Here is a 24957-nt window from a genome sequence, read left to right on the forward strand (position 1 = left end):
TGGTCCTTCCCTATCTGGACGACTTTTTAATTAAAGCCCCGTCCCGGTCCCAAAATTTGGAGAGTCATCATCTCACGGTACAGACTCTGTCCGCCTTTGGTTGAGTGATCAACCGGGAAAAGTCCAACCTGTCTCTCTCCCAGTCTCTGGTATTTCTGGGTCTCCTTTTCGACATGGCAGCCGCCCGTGTTTGTCTTCCATTGGACAAGCAGCACTACCTGCAGAAGAGTGTCCATCGTCTACGGTGCCCCCTCTCTGGTTCTGATTGGCTTCTGCATGGAGCTGCTGGGCCGGATGGTGGCGGCCATGGAGGTGGTTCCTTTTTGCTCAGTTTCGCTTGACCAGGTGGGACAAGTCCTCGTCAACTCTGGATCGCCGATTTCTTCTGCCCCCTCCGTTCGTCGGTCTCTTCTGTGGTGGCTCCATTCTCCCCTCCTTCTCTATGGGCGGTCTTTTCTTCCCCTCCACTGGCAAGTAGTCACAACGGTGACGGTCCAGGGTCGCTGGTCTCCTCTGGAGGCTAGCCTTCCCATCAATCTTCTGGAGCTCTGGGCCATCTTTCTTTGCCTCTTCCACTGGGAGATCCTCCTTCAAGGTCAACCGGTCCGTGTCCAGTCGGACAATGCCACAGCGGTGGCAAATATCAATCGCCAGAAGGCACGCGCAGTCACTCGGCAATGGAGGAGGTTTCCAAGATTCTGCTCTGGGATTCACATACCGGGTGTGGAGAATTTGGAAGCAGACTTTCTCAGCCCCTCTTCTGCAGATCCGGAGGAGTGGTCTCTCCACCCGGAGGTGTTTGCACAGATCTGCGACCTCTGGGGGACCCCGGACGTGGAGCTCTTTGCATCTCGCAACACAACAGGACTCGCAAGACCCTCTGGCGGTGTACGCGCTGGTCATCCCGTGGTCATTCTTCAGTCTTCCTTACCTCTTTCTGACTCTCCCCCTCCTCCTGTCCAGGGTTCTGCGGAAACTCAAGGCTGAGGGCGTTCCAGCCATTCTAGTGGCTCCAGATTGGCCCAGGTGCACGTGGTACGGCGACATAATTTGGCTGGTCGCCGACATACCGCTGCGTCTTCCAATTCGTCTTGATCTGCTCTCCCAAGGTCCTGTCTGCCACCCCAGTTTACTGTCGCTGCATTTGACGAAGTGGCAGTTGAAACCGCAGTTTTGAGACCTTGGGGGTATTCTTCCTGGTTGATTCACTCCATGCTTCGGGCTCGAATGCCTTCCTCCGCTAGGATTTACCACCACACTTGGCGGGCTTATTTCCGGTGGTGCTAGGCACAATCCGTTTCCCCAGTCGTTTTTTCCTTTCCGCGCCTTCTTGCCTTTTTGCAATCCGGTCTAGATCAATGCTTAACTCTCAGCACTCTTAGGTTACGTTCACACGAGCGGATTTTTGCAGCGGATTTTGCTGCGGATCCACCGCTGAAGGACCTTCTGTATTCTGCCTTCACATTTGCCTGAAGCGATGTGCGAGTCGCCGCACATGGGCGGTGTACTCGCACATATTGCGGTCGCTCCCCCTGCTCAATGAGCTAGGCCGAGAGCTGCCGCCACGTGCGAGTATACTGCGCATGCGCGCGGCGACTCGCACATCGCACTGTGCCCGCTCGCAGCGGCGTATTGCCGCTCCAAGCAGGTGCATGTAAAGGCATAATACAGAAAATACGCTGCAAATACACTCGTGTGAACGTACCCTTAAAGATCAGTTGTCGGCTCTTTCTATTCTGTTTCAGCAGCAGTTGGCTTCCAATTCTCACGTCCACACCTTTCTGAAGGGCGTGGCCCATGCGGCGCCGCCTTTCCGGTCTCCCACCCCTCCTTGGGATCTCAACCTGGTGCTTGGCGCTTTGAGGGAGGCTCCGTTCGAACCTCTCCGGGACGCCTCTCTTCGCATCCTTTCGTGGAAAGTCTCCTTTCTCATCACAATTACCTCTCTGAGCTGGCGGCTCTTTCCTGTCCTGTCGCTCCCCCCTTTTGGTCCTTCATCAGCACAAGGTGGTTTTTCGGCCACCTCCCTCCTTCTTGCCCAAAGTGGTTTCCCGCTTTCACGTGAACAAGGAAATCGTTCTTCCTTCTTTTTGTCTGGCTCCTTCCAATGCTAAGAGGCGTTCTCTACATAGTCTGGACGTTGTTCGGGCTGTCCGGATATATCTTTCAGTCACCTCCTCATTTCGGCAGGGTGACTCCTTCTTCTTGATTCCAGAGGGTAGTCGCAAGGGTCTATTGGCTTCCAAGGCAACCATTTCGCAGTGGATCCGTTCTGCCATCTCGGAATCGTACCATCGCAAAGGGAAGGTCCCACCTTTTTGGGTGACTGTGCATTCCACGTGTTCTGTGGCGGCTTCTTAGGCGCTCCGCAATAGGGCTTCGGCCCTGCAAGCTTGTAAGTCGGCCACCTGGTTGCCCTTGCACACTTTCACTAAATTTTACCAAGTGCACACATTCGCGTCAGCTGACGCCAGTCTGAGTCGCAAGGTGTTGCAGGCGGCAGTGGCTCAGTCTTCTGTCTGATTCTGTGTTGGGTATTTTTTCCCACCCCGGGGACTGCTTTGGTACGTCCCACGGTCTCTGTGTTCCCCAATGGAACTGACTGAGAAAAGTAGATTTTTTTAATGCTTACCGTTAAATCTCTTTCTTGAAGGATCCATTGGGGGGGACAGCATCCACCCATTGTTTGTGGCTAAGGTTTGGTTGTTTTTGTCCGAGGGGTGTTTTTCGGTTCCTTTTTTTTGTCTGGTGCCCTTGGACGCTTGCTGGTTTCTTTCTCTATCTGTTCCCTCCTACTGCTTTGGGACTAAACTGATAAGCTCAGGGTCAGTAGGCGCGGTATAACCTGCCAGGAGGGTGCCGACTTACTTTTGTATACCTAGTGTCAGCTTCCTAGTGGCAGCAAGATATACCCACGGTCTTTGTGTCCCCCAGTGGATCTTCTGAGAAAGAGATTTACAGTAAGCATAAAAAATCTACTTTTTGCATCTTGCAATTTTCAGATACAAGAAGCTGGATTTGAAATCTTGGCCAATGAGGAAAAAACAATGACGGAGTCTGAAGTCAGAGAGTTTTATAAGCACAGAGCAAAAGAGGTAAGTGCTTCATACATTAACCATAAGTGCTTGGTTGAAATACAGAATCAGGATGAAAGCTTTTTTTATAGACTAACCAGCAATGACCACAATTTTTTTTTTTTGTTACACAAATTCCTTCTTCCTCTGTGGTTCGGTGTTGTGAATAGTGCTGCAAAACACCAAACCCTTCCTTTGTTCTTGCATCCTTGGTAACATGTTTATTGTGGGGTGGAGTGCACTCTTCTTTTGATGTTTTGGGATTGTGGCTGGCTTTGCATCTTTATGCTGCATTGGGAATGTAATGTTTGGATGAGGTGCCTATGCACTGGAAACAAATTAACTGTTATGGGGCTTATATAAATGGAAATTAGTGTAAAAGGACCCTTATACCTGGAGCTGCTACTTCTGCTCAATGAAAGGAGGATTCAAAGACTCCAGATGTTCCAAGGGATTTATTAAAATAACATAATTAATAACAAGCACAGTGATGCATTTCGGGGGACCAATTAGATGGCTTTTCTATTTTTAAGAGGCCTTTTACAAAATTGAAGCATCTGACTCATTTGGTGACTAAAATTATTTCACTTACCCACCAAGTTTAGGCACAGCAGCAGTGCCATCTGCCACTTTAAGAGCAGTGGCCGATGGTAGTGGTGGAGTGTAGCAAGAAGAGGTGTGGCCTTCATAGCAAGGGGTGTGACACATTTAGTTTAGGGGGAGCCAAGTGTAGCCAGGCCCTGGGCAGCACAAGACCAAAATACACCACTGCTCCTTCTCAACTTGAGTGTTTTTATTATAGCAATACATATCTATTTATACGTGATTGTGGCCTTTGCTGTACAAGAGCTTCTATTCTGATTCTGTATGAAAACCAAGTACATGTTCTTATTTGTTTTATTGAAGTTTAATATCTGCATTAGCGTTCACTTTTGTTGTTGGATTGTTATTCATGTAGTAAATCTACAACCTCTACAGTACAATCCATATTATTTTAACATAGATATTTACTTTCACTGTGGATTTAAATCCACAGCACATTACTGTTGCAGATGTAATGTGTGTTTTCTGCTAAAAATCTACTGTGGATTTTGGTGCGATAAAACTGCAACATTTCTGATACATTTGGCTAAACACTTTTTTTGTAATGTTACATATTTTATATATATATATATATATGTATGTGTATGTGTGTGTGTGTGTATATATATATATATATATATATATATATATATACACAGCATCAAAAGAATGCAGCAGCACAAGGATATAGGTGAGACATGAACTTGCAAATAAAACATGGAGAGCTATACAGCTATAGTGTATTAGATGCAAATGTGAAACTATGAGATAGTGAGGCACTTAGCTCGCAAATTTGTCTCCATCGGTGGTCAAATAGCTTGGACCGTCCCACCGCGATAAGGTGGCCTCATTGGGACGGACCCTACACTGTGAATATGCCTCTGTGTGAGCAGTTCAGTAAGCATGGCAGGATCTGGAACATCCAAGACACCTTATATATACATACCTGATAGAGGTGGGTGGGGTGCAAGGCCAACATGGAGGTAGCCACTCCCCCGCATGTGTAATACAAACAAAGAATAAGTCAACGAGCACTTTAGTTGATATCAAACTATTATATGGATCTGGCCTGCAGGTGCACGCTACTAGGCTAAATATACAGCAACAAAAGAATGCAGCAGCACACTGCCAGCACAAGGATATAGGTGAAACATGAACATGCAGATAAAACGTGGAGATCTCATAGTTTCACATTTGCATCTATTACACCATAGCTAAATAGCTCTCCATGTTTTATCTGCATGTTCATGTTTCACCTATATCCTTGTGCTGGCAGTGTGCTGCTGCATTCTTTTGTTGCTGTATATTTAGCCTAGTAGTGTGCACCTACAGGCCAGGTCCATATAATAGTTTGGTATCAACTAAAGTGCTGGCTGACATTCTTTGTTTGTATTACACATACAGGGGAGTGGCTACCTACATGTTGGCCTTGCACCCCACCCACCTCTATCAGGTGTATATAAGGTGTCTTGGATGTTCCAGATCCTACCATGCTTACTGAACTGCTCACACAGAGGCATATTCACAGTGGGGTCCGTCCCAATGAGGCCACCTTATCGCGGTGGGACGGTCTAAGCTATTTGACCGCCGACGGAGACAAATTTGTGAGCTAAGTGCCTCACTATCTCATAGTTTCACATTTGCATCTATTACACCATAGCTGTATAGCTCTCCATGTTTTATCTGCATGTTCATGTTTCACCTATATCCTTGTGCTGGCAGTGTGCTGCTGCATTCTTTTGTTGCTGTATATTTAGCCTAGTAGCGTGCACCTGCAGGCCAGGTCCATATAATAGTTTGGTATCAACTAAAGTGCTGGCTGACTGACTTATTCTTTGTTTTTATATATATATATATATATATATATATATATATATATATATATATATATATATATATAATTTTTGTTATTTTTTAAAATTATAGTAACATACAAAGTGAAGGATACACATCCTCAATGAGATGACAAAGCAAGGGTAATAGACAAAAATAGACATCAGAGAGCCGTAGAATAAAGACCCTCCCTTACATACAGTGAAACCAAAAACTACCAATTTTTACTAGTTCATTTTATCAAGTCTCAAAATAACATACAACTCAGTGTTATTTGGAGAGCTGCTGTAGCTAAAAATAAGCAGCCCTGACATCAGAGATTTGTTGTACTTGTCAGATTATTTTTTTTATTTTTATTCTGGATTTTTTTTTTGACCAGGAGAAATTCCAGGAGTTGGTGCAGTTCATGTCTAGTGGTCCATGTCATGTCCTCATTATATCTAAATCAGGAGATGAAGATGTTATCCCTTCATGGAGAGAATTCATTGGTCCAACTGATGTGGAAGTTGCCAAGAAAGAGAAACCAGAAAGGTGAATTAATAAGAGAATAAAATGTGAGATTATTAAATTAAATACATCAAAGTTACTGCGACTAAAACAATGCATATGACACTGCTAAAGAATATTTATTCTCAAAATACAGTTTTCATTTTAGAATTACATATATCATTTGCTAAAGTTATGCATGACATATTACCATTGGTCAGCAGACACAATATATAGAAAGGACAATATATATATATATATATATATATATATATATGTGTGTGTGTGTGTGTGTAAAATAATATTTTTAGAAGTTTCAGTATGTCATCTGATATGGTAGTTGTCAGGGAGGGACATTAATGGGCAAAGCAAGAACCTCTGAGTGACTATAAAATTGACTGTCCAGCTTACTAACCCATCTTGATATTTCAGCTGTTAAGGTATTGTCTTCCTTTTCTGTGCCATCTTCTATTCTCAATACCTCCAGGCATATCATTTACACAACATATACTTAATTATTTAGGAAACAAGCTTAAGTACATTCACTATAAGACCATTTTTATTTTTGTGTATAACTTCTTCGATTTAATGCTGTTATTTTTAAAATTTTTATTCATTCATTATGTATTGTTGTTACAGTCTTCCTTTCTTTCATATAAGAGATATTAAAATCTATGTTTAAAAGTTACATTAGAAAAAAATCTTGTTTCTCCTAGTTTGCGAGCTCAGTATGGCACTGAAGTCCTGTATAATGCAGTCCATGGAAGTAATGACAGGGAACAAGCTAGCAGGGAATTGGCTTTCTTCTTCTCAAGTTTTAATCTTCAGCAGGAACAGGCAGAGGAATCAGCCTTAAAGACCCCAGAAAGAACCTTAGCCTTGATCAGACCCGATGTCTTGAAGGACAGGAAAGGTAGGAATGGGGTACATTGTCTTCAAAATGCTTGACTGCAAAATATTAATATATAATTCATTGCCATTAAGATGATGTCAACTCGTAGTAAGTATAGATTTGCTTACCCTAGACTATGAACTCCTCTTAAAGTGTACCTGTTATTGTCAAAAACTATATACTGTACTACATTTATATAACGTAGAAAATAACATTATATGTATATATGTTATATACATTTGTTAAAAAATGTGCATATTTTTGTCCCTACAGCTATTGTCTGTGTGTCTCTGTAAAGAGACCAAATACAGGAAGTATGGGTGGACAAGCAGGGCTCTGCGCATTAAGGACTAGCAGGGCTCTGTGCACTAAGGACTAGCAGGGCTCTGTACACTGAGGACAAGCAGGGCTCTGTGCAGTGAGGACAAGCAGGGCTCTGGGCACGAAGAACTAGCAGGGCTCTGTGCACTGTGGATAAGCAGGGCTCTGTGCATTGAGGACAAGCAGGGCTCTGTGCACTAAGGACAATTAGGGCTTTGTGCACTGAGGCTCTGTGACACGCTCTCGGCTCACACAGCAGGCTGATTGACAAGCCAGGAGCTTGCACAGAGCCCTGCATGTTCCACGCTCACTTCCTGTATTTGGTCTCCTCACAGAGACACACAGGCAGTATCTGCAGGGCCAGCATTCACCCACAAATGTACACATACACATTTTTAACCAATGTATATTACAGCTATACATATATTGGTATTATCTACGTTATATAAAAAGTTTTTGCTAACAGGTTCCCTTTAAATGGGCACTGTCAGAAACAGTAACATTTGATATGTTGTAAAGCATGCAAAAACAATATATTTAGCAATTGCTTTCATCAGAAACGTTTCAGTATTTCTGAAAAAGCCAGTCAAAAAAGAGGCCACTAGGGGTCCCCCTGCCTGCTTGGACACGTATCCGTCCTGCAGTGTCCAGTGGTCATCGACATGTCATGGACACCACGAGTGATTGACAGGGCTGCAGGCAGGTCCAGAGCTGTTGTGCTTGCTCCCGGCCCTCTGTGAGTCAGAGCAGAGTGAGGGAGGGGGAGGAGTCATCACAGTGAGAAGGAGAGGGACACGCCCCATGCCTCTGCATGAACAGAAACCTCACTGAGCAATGATGGCAAGTAAATAAAGATAATTCTGAGAGAAATATAGGTCATTGACACATAAAATTTAGATGTACATGATCAGGATGAGGTACTGAGCAACATATAACAGTGTTTATTTCTTCAAAATATTGCACCACCTGTTCTCAGGGTGTCTGGGGTTATGTAGCTCAATTCTTCTGAAGTGAATGGAGCCAAGTTGTTATAGTCACGGCAAGTGGTGGATCCTCTGGGCCTGTATGGATGATGACGTGAGCCATGCCATGGAGCGGAGTCTAAGGTGGCGCTGGTTTTCACCAGAGCCCGCCGCAAAGCGGGATGGTTTTGCTGCGGCACGTGGCACCCAGTTCACTACCCCTGGCATGACTCATCCACACAGGTAGCTGGGAGGTGGCGTGGCACAGATATAGACTGGCAGGACGTGGCAAGATGGCAGGTCAGGGCAGAAACACAGGTGCAGGGTAGGAAGGTAGCAAGGAACAGGTACACAGTAAAAGAGACACAGAATTTTCTCTATGGCAATAGACAACCAAAGATCTGGCAAGGAACCAAGGGAGGAGCTGATATTTAAGGACCAGGGTGCAGGTGTAGACACTTGACTAAATGAGCACTGGCCCTTTTATAAGTGAGAGCTCCGGCGCGTGCTCGCCCTAGGAGGCGGGGGCACGCGCATCGGGGCTGCGAGGAAAGGGAGGTGAGTGACGGGCTGGGGTTCGCATGCGGGCACGTCCCGCAATGTGAATCCCAGCCCCGCCGGCAGCGGGGACATGACGGAGCGCTCACGGCCAGCGCGTCCGGCCGTAACGCGGATGATACAGACGTTATAATACCACACACAACCTGATGACAAGTGTGATACTGTTGTTAGAAGACATTAGCTCTGTTTTTCCATTTCTGGATAACCCCTTTAAAATTATGAGCATAACATTCATAGTGTAGACATACAAATATTTTCTCAGTTGCACTTGCCATTGCATTCTAGGTAAAGGCAAAACCTTTCTGTCTTTAATATATTTTAGATGAAGTTCTGCAAAGTATTCGAGATGCTGGTTTCTCTATAGCAATGCAGAAAGAGATAGTGTTAACAGAGCAGCAAGTTCACGAGTTCTACAAGGAGCATGTTGATGAAGATTATTTTCCAGCTCTAAGGCAGCAAATGACAAGGTAAAGTATTGTTTAACCCTCTTAAACCGAATATTTGAATTTCTTATATTATGAATGCTTGTTGGTATACCTTTATGAAACTAATATCTTATTATTCTGTCAGTGGTCCTGTTCTTGCCCTAGCATTGGTAAAGGATGATGCCGTAACACACTGGAGAAATTTGTTAGGCCCCGCCGACCTTACTGAAGCGGTAAATAAAGAACCAGATAGGTTGGTAAAAGATTTGACATAATAATCATATTCTGACATCTCTCTTAGAGCTTTTGGTTTTTATTAAGTCTAAGGATCAGCATTAACCATGGATAAATCCCAATAAAAAAAACAGGGTATCCAGAAAAATGTAAAATGTGGCCGCAACACTGCTCATTGGCAAGGATTATTAGTAGTATTAGAATGATTGCTACATGACTCAAAAATAGGTGAATGTGCCAGCACCTACCCAGGTGTTAAAGGCCTGCAATAAGCTTTATTGGTGATGTATACAAATTATCTAACATTTTGACCTGCACGGGGGTCATTCTGGATTAAGTTTATTGGAAGTTTAGACACCTGGATAGATGCTTTTACTTTCTTAGGTAACTTATTGGAATTGTTGGGTTGTATTGTGTACATCCACATTTATTCCTGCTTTGGGATATAAATATATGAATGTGAATATTTGGATAGTGCTGTGCACAGACTAAATTAGGGAATTACCAATATTAGAGAATTGTTATGTGTGCAGTTCCATATAATGCTCTTTTAGATTAACCTAAAGCTTAGTAGAAGTAAATATGAACTGGAAGTGTTTACATGGTTAAAGGGGTTGTCTTATTTAGCTTATTAATTATTTACCAAACATAAAATCATACAGATCTCTTATAAATATGTATTTAAAATTCAACTCACTTCTACTATATTCTTCCTATAGCAATGCAGTAGGACCCAGTCAAGAAAAAAAAAAAAAATGGTATAATGCTGGGTTTCCACTTGGCAGTTTTTTGGGGAATCACTGCAGTTTTTGAGCCAAAGCCATTAGTGGATCCAGAAGGAAGTAGAGACAAAATGCCTTACTTTATATTTCCCATTCCTTTTGAATCCACTTCTGGCTTTGGCTCAAAAGCTGCCACGTAACTTTAACTGGCAGTATTCTTTTAAAAATACAGGACACAAATAAGCCCAATTGAAATGTTATTGGGAAAAATATGCTTATACCTATACAGTATAACTACCTGCTGCAGCATCTTAGCATCATGTCTGTCAGTTCGGTATAGAAGCAGCTCTGTACTGTTCTCTAGTCTACTATTAGTATTCCCTTCAAGTTACATATATTTTGACAAATGTAAAACTATGATACAATAGATTTTGCTAAATTGTTATCCACTTAATTCAGGACTGCATAGCAGCTTTTTGTCTTGCTTACAGATTTAGGCCAGTTTTGCGAAATTATTATACAGCTGTTTTTCCATGACTACATAGTGGCTTTAAAGAGTAGCTCCCTCCATCTTTTTTTTTTCTGTCCCTGCCTATTGCCCATCTATCCCGAACCCCCTCCCTGCCTTTAATTTTTTTTTAAACATATTATAAATGCCTTTTTGTCTGCCTGGTAGTGTGCTCACTACCAGGCAGACTTCCCCAGCAGGCACGACGTCACTGATGCCTGCTGGGGGGGGAGGGATTTCCGCCCTTAGTTCACCTATACAGGGTGCCTACAGCTGTTTCACCACTACAACTCCCATCTCGCCCTGACATCACCCTGTGGTGAAAACAATAACTGTTATGGCCGCAGCGCTACCCCCGCAAGGCCCCCCCACCCCGAAAGCAATACATTTTATGGCTGCGGCGTTAAAATCCCCCCACCCGAAACACACATACCGAAGTGCGTCCTGAGGCAGCAGCGGGAGGCGGGCCGGCGTGTGAGGCCAGGGAGTGTAAGGTCGGCGTGCAGGGGCAGCAGCAGCAGCGATATGGTGCGAGAGGAGTGGCCGGCGTCTGAGGCCAGGGAGCCAATGCGCTCGCTCCTGCCTGTCTGATTGACAGGCAGGGAGCGAGCGCAGGCTGAATGAATTCGGACCGATTTCCCGGCCGGCATCGGTCCAAATTCAGGCGTGACGTCATGCCAGGCTGCAGCCGGCCACTAGGAGGGAGACCCCTAGTGGCTGGCTTTCAAAATAAAGGTTTTTAATAAAAAAATAAAGTATACAGTAGTCCCTCAACATACGATGGTAATTCGTTCCAAACGAGCCATCGTTTGTCGAATCCATCGTATGTTGAGGGATTCGTGCAATGTAAAAAAGTAAAGTCATACTCACCTGTCCCCGGCGCTCCGGACCGCGTCCCTCCGCTCCCGATGGTGTCCCCGCCGCTCCTGATGGTGTCCCCGCCGCTCCTGATGGTGTCCCCGGGCCTCCACTGGGCTCTCCTGGTCTTCTCCGGTCCCCTGCTGGGCTCTCCTGGTCTTCTCCGGTCCTCCGCTGTCTTCCGCAAGGCCTTACTGGGCCTACGTAGTGACATCATTACGCCGCTGCGTACGCCGTTCCTATTGGATGACGGGATGGCGTGCGCAGCAACGTATTGACGTCACCGGAGAGGGCCGAGAAGACACCAGAGGACCAGCTCTGGACCCGAAGGGCACTCCGGAGCATCGTGGAGGGGTAAGTAATACTCACCGCACCACACGGGGAACATTAAGCTGCTATCCGGCAGCAGCTTAAGCATTTTGCGCTGCCGGATAGCACTTAATGCTATTGCCCCGACATAAAAAAGCATCATATGTCGATGTTGACATCGACATGTGATGGCCTCTGAGAGGCCATCGTATGTCGATTTGATCATATATCGGGGCCATCGTATGTCGGGGGTCACTGTATTAGAAATATGTTGTAGTACATCAGTACTACAACATATTAAAAAAAAGTTCATGACAGTGCCCATTTAAATTGCTGTGGATTCGGGTCACTAGATCTGTGGTCGGGTCAGAAATTGAGACCGTAATATGGACACACAGTCTATTGAGACTGGCCTAATGCTTCTTTTATGTATCTGCTCTTAGCTTGCGGGCTCGGTTTACTCCCAGAGAAACTACGATCAACCAGCTACATGGAAGTTCCAGCCCAGCCCAGGCAGAAAATGAGATTAACTTCTTCTTCCCTGTAGAGCACACCTTAGCAGCTATTAAACCAGATGCCTTGGAAGAACATAGAGGTATAAGACTAAACAGTATACTAAAGTTTGTAATACTAGAAATGTCTGCCATTTGATGATTTTGTCAATTGTAGCTTCCAATTGTCCTATTATTATGACAAATGTGTTTTACCAAGGTTGACAACTTGCCCCTCATACGTTTGTATCTACCTTCTGTTTTTTGGAAGATACATTCACATGCAGACATGACATGCAATTTTTATATAATTAAGCTCATGACTTCATTGCTTATTTATTACTATGGTAAAAAAGACAAATTCTGGAGCACTGTTAAAATAATAAGATAAATGTCTAATAACATGGGGGGGGGATACATAAAATATTTGACCTGACAGACATGTGTCACCTAATTTTTTAAGTAAAAAAAATCAAATTTTTTTCATTATTTCCCAATATTGGTCAGCAGAGGGAGTAAATATGAGAAAAGAAGTTAAACCACCTTTAAAACAGTTGCTGTACTTTTAGTCTAATCCAGTGTTTTCCAAACAGTGTGTCCAAACAGTTTTCACCATATGAAAGGTTTTAATATTTAGATTTCCTTAACACTCCTTACTAACATAAGAAGGGGCTTCATCTTTTGTACTCACCTATAGGGATTTTTGGATGTTTAAAAATACATGAAAAAATGGTAAATGTCATTTTGTTGGTGTTTTTTAAAATGCCATACCCATGGCATACAGTGTTAAAAAAAAATAAAAAAATTACTTCAAAATGCCACAAACCAAAATACATTTGCCCAGATTTATAAAACTATGTGAAAGTAAAAGGGGAGTGATTTTCCCACAGCAACCAATCACAGCTCAACTAACAAGCTCTGGTAAAGTGAAAGCTGAGCTGTGATTGGTTGCTGTGGGAAAATCCCTCCACTTTTTCTCATACACAGTTTGATAAATCTGGGCCATTGTATATATTATATATTTTGCTTTAGAGTTTAAATGGGTTGTTCCATCTCACCGTTTCACTTTTCTAGCCACCTCCTGTCTATTTGCAGCCACAATAGGTGGTCAGAAAAAGCGGAAGCAGCCAAAGCAAAGATGTTTTGCAAATTGCGTAATTTACAGATCAAATTCTCACACTTAGAGCAAATTTAGACACACAGGCCCAGATTTATCAAACTGCGTGAGAGAAAAAATGGAGTGAATTTCTCAGAGCAGCCAATCACAGCTCAGCTTTCACTTTACCAGAGCTCATTAGCTGAGCTGTGATTGGCTGCTGTGGGAAATTCCCCAAAAATGTTTTTCTCTCACACAGTTTGATAAATCTGGGCCACAGACTTTAAATGCGTCATATTTAACACAATGGCTGAAACATCTAGCATATTTGTAGACTGCCTAGTCTAAGTTTGCACTGGTAAAGGAGTATTCCAGTGGAAAACATTTTTATTTTTTTTTTTCAAATCAACTGGTGCCAGAAAGTTAAACAGTTTTGTGAATTACTTCTATAAAAAAATCTTAATCCTTCCAGTACTTATCAGCTGCTGTATGTTCCAGAGGAAGTTGAGTTGTTCTTTTCTGTCTAACCGCAGTGCTCTCTGCTGACACTCTTTTGATTATAAATATATAAAACTTAACAAAACAAAAAACTAAGCTTAACTTGTAATAACAGAAAATAAGAGAACCAACAAAACCTGCCTAACTGGCCAGCCCTATTTAACTAAACTAACAATATATATATATATATATATATATATATATATATATATATATATTATCAAAGTACTAACACATAACATTATTCCTACATATAAGTTATCAAAAATACTATCACACACACACACATACCCACATTCTTTACATAAACATAAAATAGCTTTACTTAGCTTTAACAAAAAACAACCAGACTTGGTAAAAATTCAACCACACATTACATTCACAACTAAACACACCACCCCCTTTTTTTTCTCTCTCTACACTACCATACTATCACCAATATTAAAGTAAAATAAAATAAGAATGCTAACTAAATCTGATCCGACTGCCTATCCCCATCCCCTTATAAAATAAAATAACCAATCCATACTATTTAATAATATATACAATACAAATATAAAAACCCAAATACATAACCTAAATGCAAATATATACATAAACTATATACACCAACAAACCAAACTATACACCTACAAAACACATGACATCCTACACTAGACTAACCCATCACCTTCACAACTACCTACCTTGACATGGGTCAGAGTCTACAGTCCATGGATATCCAGTCCAGTCCATAACTGACCCATGCCAGCCCCTCCAAACATCCACCAATTCCACCACCCAACCTAATCTATACCCAAACCAACTATAAAAATACAACTTCATAACATAGCATAACCTCATATACAAATGCAAAACAATACAATCCACCTTAGGACCAAGTTCGGTCGCCTGTAAGCCCTTTTTACGCAACACATTCTGAAAACAAAACAAAAAGACTAGGGTGTACATGCATAGCCCTCCACCAGGAATAAGTATGGCAATCCTGATATTACTTTTTTCTTTAAACTCTCTCCACTAACTTTTCCCTACAACTCCCCCTACTATTATCCCTTCAACAGACTGACCCTGCACTCACCCTCTCTCTGTCCCTGCATCACTGTCCCTAACCAGAAACAGGGGTACTCTACCCAAGAGGTCTAGTACCTAGGGCACATCAAATGAAAACCCTCTCCACAGGAGAGAAGCCCTACTGGTACCAAGACTGCCTTACTCCAAAGACCTGATCTTCCCAAGGTCATCGGTGATGTTCCTACAGACCTCCACCCAGGAGAGGACTTTCCGCTGTGTAGATACTAGACACCGTGCGTTCCACGTGTAGTACCTAACTACTAAGCTGACTACAAATAAAGTGCCCCAGTCTCGGCCACCCAGGTTCCTGAATGCCCCATAAGCCCACTCTGGATAGGTTGACTCCAGCCAATGGAAGTGCCCACCCGGTTGTAGACCCCTATATTAAAAGGACAATGACGCAGGAATTGGTCCATGCTTTTCAGCATGTCCACACACTCTTCCCGGGCACATCCCCGGTCATCAGAGCTCCTGTGCTTCAAGTTGTCTTTTTACATATAGCTTCCCCTGAAAGCAGCGCCAGGCCAAGTCCCAAAACTTCTGGGGGATCCTTTTCATGTTTAAAAGGTACAATCCTGCCCTCAGATCCCGGCCTGGGCAGTCCCTGAGCGCCAGAGGCTTCTGGAAGTGGGTCAACAGAACCCGTTTGTCAAGGAACTGCCTTGACTGGGTCCTGATCTCCCCCACTCCCAGACCCCACCGACGGATCGTCTTCAGAGTCGGAGTAGCATAAGCCGGAAGATATCCGTGGGGTCTATGAAGGTCCTCCACTCGCCCTCCTGTCTCCCATTCCTGGAAGAAAGGCCAAAACCATTCCCTGCAGGAGAGTACCCACGTAGAAGCCCTCTGCGACGAGAGGTTTGAGATGTTAGCTTTCAAGAAAGTGTTTGTTAAGAACACCATAGGGTTTACCATAGATAGACCTCCTAGTCTCCTCGGGCGATACGTAACCTCCCTCTTTACTAGGTTCATCCTGTTCCCCCATAACAGCTGGAAAAACAGGCTGTAGATCCTAGTATAGTAAGCCTCTGGCAAGATGCATACACTGCCCAGATAGATAAACAAGGGGAGCAGGTATGATTTGATCAGGTGTACCCTTTCCCTGAGGGTCATAGACCAACCCTTCCACTGGTCCACCTTCTGAGTGGCATCCTGGAGCTTACCATCCCAGTTTTTGGTGGGATAATTATCCTGGCCGAATGTCCACCGAGGTCCACCTCCGACATCACCACATCGACCTCCTCTCTCGAGGACACGAAAATAGTGACATTGTCAGTGTACGCCACTACTCTCTGGGCAACATCCAGCTCTGCCAGACTCATCCCGACTCCCGCCAACGGCCCACAATCTACCCTCCGGACGAAGAGATCGATCACAAAGACGTATAAAAGAGGGCTCAAAGGAGAAACCTGACTGACTCCGGACCCCACCACAAAAGAGCGGCCAGACCAACCGTTCACCAAAGGGAAACTCTCTGCCCCTGCATACAAGATCTTAAGCCAATTAACAAAAGTAATCTGTATATTTCAGGAGGACAAACCAGAGGTACATGTGGTTCACCTGATCAAATGCTTTGGCCTGATCCAGAGACAGCAAGTATCCCTTCCAGAGACCCGCACTACTCTGCTCCACTGCCTCCCTGACACTAAGGACAGCACTTAAGGTGCTTCGGCCTGGAACAGAGCAGTGCTGGGCTCCCAAAAGGAGCCGGGGTGCAAACTTCACCAACTGATTAAACAGTATCTTTTCCAGAAGCTTCCTGTCCGTATTGAGAAGAGCTATGGACCTCCAATTCTCAATACGGCTCGGATCTTTACCTTTTGACAGGAGAATCAGGGCTGACCTCCTCATTGACTTAGACAGAGTGCCCGAGGAGAGACACTCATTGAATACCTCAGTCAAGAGGGGAGCTAAAGACTCCTTAAAGGTCCTGTACAACTCGGATGTTAAGCCATCCGGACCTGGCGACTTCTTAGGGGCAAACCCCTTGATCACCAGACTCACTTCCTCTTCCCTGATTTCTTCTGCCAAAAAGGCCAAGAGAGGGGTCTACCCCTGGCTCAGGAATGGTTTCAGCCAGGAAAGCCAAAATCTTGTCCCGATCTAGATCCTTTCTTCCCAAGAGGTGTGAGTAGAAGGATCTGACGACCTCCAAGATCCCTGTCTGGACCGATTCAGAGATCCCATACTATCAATCAGTCCTGAAATTACTTTACTACGCACTGACATCTTACAGTTTCTGTAAGGGTCGGGCGAGCGGTACTTCCCAAAATCCCTCTCAAAAACCAAAGATGCGTGCCTATCATACTAACACCTCATCAGCAAGGACTTCACTCTGGAGATATCCTCTCGGCTACCTCCAGTCGAGATGAGAAGTTTGAGTTTCCTCCTCAGACCCTGATACAGGTGATACCTGTTCAGGGACCTGAGGCTCGAGAGCTTGCGGAAGAACCCCACAGCATGCTTCTTGAATATATCCCACCACTCCAGCTTATTACTACAAAGATCCAGTAAAGGTACCTGACTCTGAAGAAAATCCTCAAAGGACTGTCTTACCTCCGCTTCCTCCAGGAGGAATTAATTCAGCTTCCAGTAACCTTTACCCATCCGGGGGGTCTCTGAAACATTCAGGGAAAACAAAATCATACAGTGATCGGAGAACTCCACCTCAACCACGGACACTGCGGAAGAGACGGCTTTCTCCTTTAAATAAAACCTATCTATCCTAGACCTGCGGCTACCTTGATGATAGATGAAACCCCCGTGGCCCGAGGTGGGATGTGGGTGTGGCCCGGATGTGGGCGTCCTCTAGGCGAGCTTCTCTAGCTATGCTAATCAGTGGCACACTATCGCAAGTCAGCAGACCATTGGAGCCTCTCCTATCTTGGGACCTCCGGCATCTGGTGTTACCTCCCCCCCTGAGGAAACGGCCCCCCTGGAGGCCGCACCGCCTCCTGACCCTCAAGAGGAGGAGAGGAGATAGTATCCCCGAGGGCCTCCTATTGATTCAAAAGGACAATCAGAGGGTCGGAGACTGAGTTGTTCCTTCTATGGTCTGAGGCTACAACTGAAGAGGAGGTCGGAGCCGCCTTACTCTTACCCTTCTTCCTCCTTTTCTTCCTCTGGCCACCACTTACTGTTTGCCCATCCTCATCCACAATTTCGGATTCAGAGGCTTGACTGGAGGAAGGAGCATCTTTACCTTCTTCCCTACGCAGTCTCCCTATCTCCTCATCCAGTTCGGCCTCAACCAAAGCCTCAGAGTTATTCTAACCTCCTTCTGAGCCAGTATCTGGAGTGGGACCCCGAGCTACCCCTAGCACCTGGACATTCCCAAGGGCCCTCTCCAACCTGCGCTTCTCCTCTCGCCTCCACATAGAGGGGGTCTTTTATGTTTTTCCTTCTATGTCTTTGGTTCCCCCCTCTATACCACTGGTCCCCTCCCCCGCTGGGGCAACTGTAAGGCTTTCCCCAGCCGGGCAGCCACAGTGTTAGAGAACGAGCGCGGACACCGACTGAATGGTCGACCTAAGTAACCACACAAGTTACACTGAATCCGCCCACAGGTGGCCGCCAGGTGACCCACCCCACAGCAGAGGGCGCAAATCTGCTGAGTGCAGTTCGCACTAAAGTGGTTTTGGTCACCACAACTGTGACACAGCTTCGGCTGCCCTTGTTCGAAGATCTGAATCCTGTCGCGTCCCAGGAAGGCGGCCGAAGGGATGTGGGTGACCATGTTCCCTGAACGTCTAAGACGGACGGAAAACGTCCAGGCCCCAGACCATATATTGTGCTTGTGAAATCTCGCCATCCAGGCTAGTTTTTCACCAGCTCATAATTAGACCAGAAGAGATCTAATTACTCCGGCCTAACAAAGCTGACGTCAAACTCGGAGGAGCCGAAGGGGTGAATCAGGGCAAAGATGTCCCTAGCCCTGAAACCCATTTGGAAGAGACACTCCACCACCTTGCCCCTTTGGGGGGCACGCATCTTCGCCTTTCCAGACCAGACGGGTCACATTCCTGCGACCTACCACCTGCCCAGGTGTCTGGGGGGGACCAGTCTCCCCATTCCTCTCTCGGAACGCTCCCAGACCATGTCTCTCCACCCAGAAAGATAGGTCAATCTCCTTTCCCTCCACCAGGAGCGTCCTTTCTCCTCTCTTTAGTGCCTCCAGGAGGCGCCATTGCAACTGACCGCCACCAGATCCAGAAGGTAAAGATCCCACCTAACCCTCAGCCGCCACACTGGCATAACTCCTGGTGACCGGGGGGGGGGGGGGGGGGCAGCCAGAGCAGACCCTGTCCCTACGTCCACGCCTAAACCACCTGTATTGCCACAAATGTCACTATTATCCACACTACTACTACCACTCTCATTCACTCCACTGTCACTCCTCCCATCTGCTCCACTCCCATACACTCCACTACCACTCCTCCACCACTCCTCCCATCTGCACCACTACTACTCCTCTCATTCACTCCACCATCATTCCCATCCACAGCATTACCACTCCCATCACTTACACACCTTATATTGGCATTGCTTTTGGTTTTCTTAGCAGTATTATTGGGATCAGCAGCTGCTTCACCCACTACCTCTGGGCTGGCCAGGACGTGATCTAGCTGGAACTTCTTTGTCGGCGATGCTGATTCCTCCATCATTCGGGATGTCACCGCAGATGTCGCATCCCGAGGCTGAGGCTGCCCCTCCCGGCGCACCTCTGCCCCCCTCCTACCACTGACTTGCAGGGACCCCCCCACCCCCTCTCTCACAGGGGAAATTCCTACAGCATCCGTGCCACACACTGCGCCTGACCACACGGGCTCAGCAGCAGGTCCCAGAGTCCGGATACTCCCTCCCCCCCCCCCCCTCTCAGGAGAGTGCCCCACAGAGCTGGTAATAACGCCAGAGACACCCACCATTAGCCCGTCCTGCTCTTCCCTACCAGCAGGACGGGTGACTGTAGCACCCGCGGCCATGTTGGATGCAGCACTGTACCCCCCGTTCTGGTCCCTGTCCTCAGCAGAATCATGATCTGGCAGGGTGGGGGGGGGCCCAGCAACCTGTACCAACTTTTCTGGTAGCCCAGACTGCTGGATAGGGGAGAAGACCAACTTTATTTGCTCCTTAGCCTTTTTCTTCTTCTTTGCCCTCTTCTTGCTCTCCTCAGGGCCCAGGTCCTGTCCAAAGCTGAAATTCTCCAGACGGGTGGGAGACTCCTGAATCACTATGGCCCGCAGGAGACCCCCACCAACCGGGCCGCTGTCACCGCCATCACTACTGTCACTTTCCTCAGAGGTGGAATTGGGGTGACAGAGGTCTTAGGGGCACAGGCGGTATCACACACATCCCCCTCAACTCTCCTCACCCTCACTGCCGCCATCTCCCTCACCACCTTCCTCCAACTTCTCCTCTGTGACACACGGGCACTCTTCTTCCCCCTGGCTATCCTCTTCCTATTTCACAGGGGTCCGCATGATTTTAAAGCGGAATTCGTTTTTTAGTTTCTCCTTAAACATGCCCGCTCCCTCTATGATTTCAATTCGGGCTCTCACCACCTCCTGCTCCTCTGCCTTCAACTCGCTCACTCTAGCAGCACACTTAACCCTCATGGCCTTGGCAGAGTGATCTGTCTGGTAGCGGGCAAATTTCAGATCCTCCCTTAACACTTTCAGCTTCTTTCCCAGCTGTTCATACTCCACCAGCTTTGCCTGCATGCGGGAACCAAATGTGGCTAGCGACTCCCTGGGCACCCTCACCCGCCATTGCTGGGGTTTCATAACATCAGACACAGTCCCCGAAGACACAACAATTATCTTACTCCCGGATGCCTTACGGTTTCCAGCGAAGGACGGGGGAGTGGGCTCCACATTGCTGCGGAGCCTGCTGGATCTTCCCACCCCGTCCTGAGAATCTGCCATAGCTTTCTCACTACCACCCCCCCCCCCCCCGCCCCCCCCCCCCCCCCCCCCCCCGCCGGCCTAGTACACTGCCTGATGGAAACACTGCCTCTCTCCTCTCTCTGGACAACTCAGGAAGCCAGACACACCCAACTGCTCTTGGCTGCTGTGTTCCACAGGAAGTGCTCTCTGCTGACACCTCTGTCCATGTTAGGAACTTTCCAGAGCAGGAGAAGTTTGCTATGGGGATTTGCTCCTGCTCTGGACAGTTCCTGACACAGACAGAGGTGTCAGCAGAGAGCACTGTGATCAGACAGAAAAGAACAACTCAACGTCCTCGGTAACATACAGCAGCTGATAAGTACTGGAAGGATTAAGATTTTTTAATTTACAAATCTGTTTAACTTTCTGGAGCCAGTTGATATGAAAAAATAGTTTTCCACCGGAGTACCCCTTTAAGTTTTAGTTTAACTCCACTATTAGTTTTCTTACTTCAGTCAAAAAAAGGCACCAACACTTAGGGACATTATTTTGGTGCGTGTAATTTTAGGCATTGCCCTTTCTGCCCATGTCACCCAACCCCTCTGTCTCAAGCACCTTTCCCGATAGGTCACACCCCTCACTTGCATGCCACAATTTTGTTGTCAAAAATGCAGCTCCACTGCCATAGTAAGTGGGGGCTAATACGTATATGTTTCTGCAGATGAAATCATGGAAAGGATTCAAGCTGCTGGCTTTACTATCTCTCAAATAAAGGAAACTCATTTAACCCAAGAAATGGCTGAAGAATTTTACAAAGAACATAAGGGGAAGCCATTTTTTGATCAGCTTACCAACTATATGTGCAGGTGGGTTCAAAATGAACATTCAATATTCCAGTGTTAACAAGGTGATAGGGATGTTAGTGTAAACACTAGGGGCACTGTAATGGCGCATGTTGCAGGTATGGCTTTAAAAACTTTGTACAGTAACAAATGAACACCAGGGTGGCTAATGCTTAACATGGAAGATGCAACAATACGTGCTAGTCACGCCAATAAATGGGTAGATAGGTCTGCAAGAGCTGATCTTTCTTAGTGTCTCTCTTCTCTAGTTAATAGACCGGGTTCCCTAACAGAGGACCCTTCCCTTATCACACCCATATGCTCTGTTATAGATATGGGTTGTTGAGATAACATTAATTCAACAATTTAATTGTATCACTAGTATTTGAGCTTGCAGTTTTATTGCATTTTTAAAATATTCAAATTATTGCCTATTTTCTGTTTTTCTATCAGAGGTTCTTGCTTAATGATGATTCTCAGTAAAGAGAACGCAGTGCAGGAATGGCGGTCACTCATGGGCCCTACAGACCTGGCTGAAGCACAGACATCATCACCTGATTCCTTGAGAAGCTTGTTTGCAAAGAGCATCCTGGAGAATGCCATCCATGGGTCCTCTAATGTAAATCATGCCTTGGAAAAAATCAAATTCATATTTGGCGATATTGAGCTGGAAAGAGCAAATAATGGTAAAGTGAAGAATAGAATGTCACATTTTACATCTCTTTATTCCCAGTGACTGGCGGACAGACTAGCTACAGAATAAACTTAGAATCCTAAAGTCACTATAAATGCAGAAGTACTTGTAGTGTGTGTGCACATTATAGAAATACAATACACTTTTTTTTTCTCTACAGAAACTTTGTTTTTTAATGAGGCTGCAGAGGATGTCAAAGAAAGTGAGGATAATGAAATCACACCACCGGAAGGTAATGAAATGAAACAATTAACATGTAAAACCCTTATTAAAAATATGCTTAATCATTTCTAGGGGAATTTGTTGATATGACTGGGTGTGTGCATTTCTGGGGGGGGGGGGGGGGGGGGGGGGTTCTATGTTGTTGCAGAACCTTCTCAGGAGTCTCCTGAGGTTCTGCACTACATTTTTGCCAACTGTGGCAAAAAAAAATTATGGGGGACATTTATCAAAACATTTAGTAGGCTTTTTTTTTGCTTAAAATTGTCGCAAAAAAGTCGCATGTGCGACTACTTTATTTTTTGTGCGACTTTTTGATTGTACAGTGCCCTGAGCCTAAAAAGTCGCATCGCATGAAAAAAAACTACTAAATATACTTCAGCTCAGACATGGAGCAGAAAAAGCCACTACCAAAACAACAAGAAAATTGCTTACATGAAAGAAATTTATCAACAGTAAGAGGTAGGTGGAGTGTCCTTAAAAATGATTTCAGGGACTTAGGCCGCAAGCTTAAGGCAAGGACCTCCAAGGTAGTATTTTCTGAAATACTACCAGTACCACGAGCCACACCAGAGAGGCAGCGGGAGATCAGGGAGGTAAACAAGTGGCTCAGAAGCTGGTGTAGGAAGGAAGGGTTTGGGTTCATGGAGAACTGGGCTGACTTCGCTGTCGGTTACCGGCTCTACCGTAGGGACGGGCTGCACCTCAATGGGGAGGGTGCAGCTTTGCTTGGAGAGAAGATGGCTAGAAGGGTGGAGGAGTGTTTAAACTAGGGATTTGGGGGGAGGGAACCTACAGCAAAGAGGGGGAAGATAGTGTAGATAGAGAGGTTGGAATTATAAATGTACCTGGGGGTGGAGCGGAGGGAGGGGTTAGAATAGTTAATAGGAATAGGCTTCATAGGAAAATAAAACTTACACCCTTGAATCCCATTAACCCCAATAACCTGGGGGGGGGGGGGGGGGGTTCTATGTTGTTGTTACAGAATAAGAAAATGTTCATAACATTTTTTTCTTTTTCTTAAAATAATACTTTTTACCGACAATATTCAAGTGCCTGTATATTTTTAGAGGGTTGTATGATTTGTATGCAGTGTTTTGGTTCATTGTGCGGGGATTTTATTTTACTGCATAACTGAAAAAATATGTAGCCCAGGGTTCTGACACTCATTTAGGAGACTTTTTTAGGCAATGCTCCATAGAGAAAATAGTATGTAACTCAGCCCTCCTCCAGAATAAAGAAAACTCTCCCATACTAGCTAAAATAGAGTCTCCTCTAAAAGCTGTCACCCACCTGTATGTTGTTTTGTCCTGATTGTAACTCACCGGATGACTAAATTCCTTATGAACTGCACTGGGGAGCTGGATCCTTTGTTGTTACATGAAAAATAACCTCCATGAAAGAGGTGCGTATATTTCTATAGGTGCTGAATAATGGGTGCCGAGTCCATATATCCTCTTGGATTTATTTTGAATTATTTTATATAACGCTGACCTGTTCCTTGGCACGGGTTCAGTCTAAGGAATTTCCAACCGGAATTCCTTTTTGAATTTCCGCTTGGAAACGCCAGTGCAGCAGAGTCCTGTTGCTGGCAATGGGATTCTGCTGCACAGTGCACACTGCAGAGTTTTCGAGGTGGATTTTTCCACAGGCGGATTTCCACTACGCAGACATTGCCGTCTTTGGGGAATCAGTCAGCGATGGCTGCTCTTGGAATCTCTGGCTGGACAAAAAGTGTGAACTAAGCCTTAGTGTTGTACAGAGATTATGACACCGTCCCAATTGGGATTCTATCTAACCTCAGTATGGGTGTGGGGGAAACCAGAGTACCCAGAGGAAACCAACACAAACACAGGAAGATCATACAAACTCGATGCTCCAAACCTGTATGGGACTGTAATTTAATCATCCTAATATATGTTCTAAAACATCCATACATTGTTTGATTTAATTAAGAAATACTAAGTAGCTGTCATTTTATGTTTTATTTACAGAAAGTGAAGCAGAACCTTCTCAAGAAAACAACTAAGAAACAGCTGGTTACTTCCATATTGGTGTATCTTTACTGTAATTATTTAAATGTGACAGACAAATAGCAAACTATTATTTTAATTAAAAAAATAAATGTAAAAACATGCAAAGTACAAGTTTGTTGTGTGATATATATATATATATATATATATATCTATGTGATGTCAAACATCTTACTGAAATAGATACTAAATAAGCTAAAAGACCTACAATATTAAAAACCAACACAGCTGAAACCAACTAGATGCAGACACTTCAAGTGTATGTATTCTACCTGGCATATTTTTATTTGCTAAAAGTCTACTACCATTACATTAAATTAACTGATATGTAACTTAGTAAATGGCATGTTTAGCAAAGGAT

At 45.0% G+C, this 24957-nt stretch overlaps 1 protein-coding gene across 2 annotated transcripts in view; it reads left to right on the top strand.

Annotated features, from left to right (window-relative positions):
- NME9 (NME/NM23 family member 9) overlaps window positions 1–24723 on the top strand; it is a 49941-nt gene extending 25218 nt beyond the window's left edge. The window contains exons 8-17 of one of the 2 annotated variants that reach the window (XM_056535315.1): window positions 3003–3095; window positions 5869–6020; window positions 6692–6888; window positions 9034–9178; window positions 9282–9389; window positions 12211–12362; window positions 21530–21674; window positions 22104–22336; window positions 22505–22576; window positions 24558–24723. In XM_056535315.1, the coding sequence (XP_056391290.1) occupies window positions 3003–3095; window positions 5869–6020; window positions 6692–6888; window positions 9034–9178; window positions 9282–9389; window positions 12211–12362; window positions 21530–21674; window positions 22104–22336; window positions 22505–22576; window positions 24558–24592 (1332 nt within the window). In that variant the 3' untranslated portion in view covers window positions 24593–24723. The remainder of the gene's footprint in view (window positions 1–3002; window positions 3096–5868; window positions 6021–6691; window positions 6889–9033; window positions 9179–9281; window positions 9390–12210; window positions 12363–21529; window positions 21675–22103; window positions 22337–22504; window positions 22577–24557) is intronic. The other variant, XM_056535316.1, reaches the window with a different exon arrangement.
- Window positions 24724–24957: the final 234 nt, after the last annotated feature.

This window comes from Hyla sarda, chromosome 8, assembly GCF_029499605.1.
Source record: "Hyla sarda isolate aHylSar1 chromosome 8, aHylSar1.hap1, whole genome shotgun sequence".
NCBI classification, from domain to species: Eukaryota; Metazoa; Chordata; class Amphibia; order Anura; family Hylidae; genus Hyla; species Hyla sarda.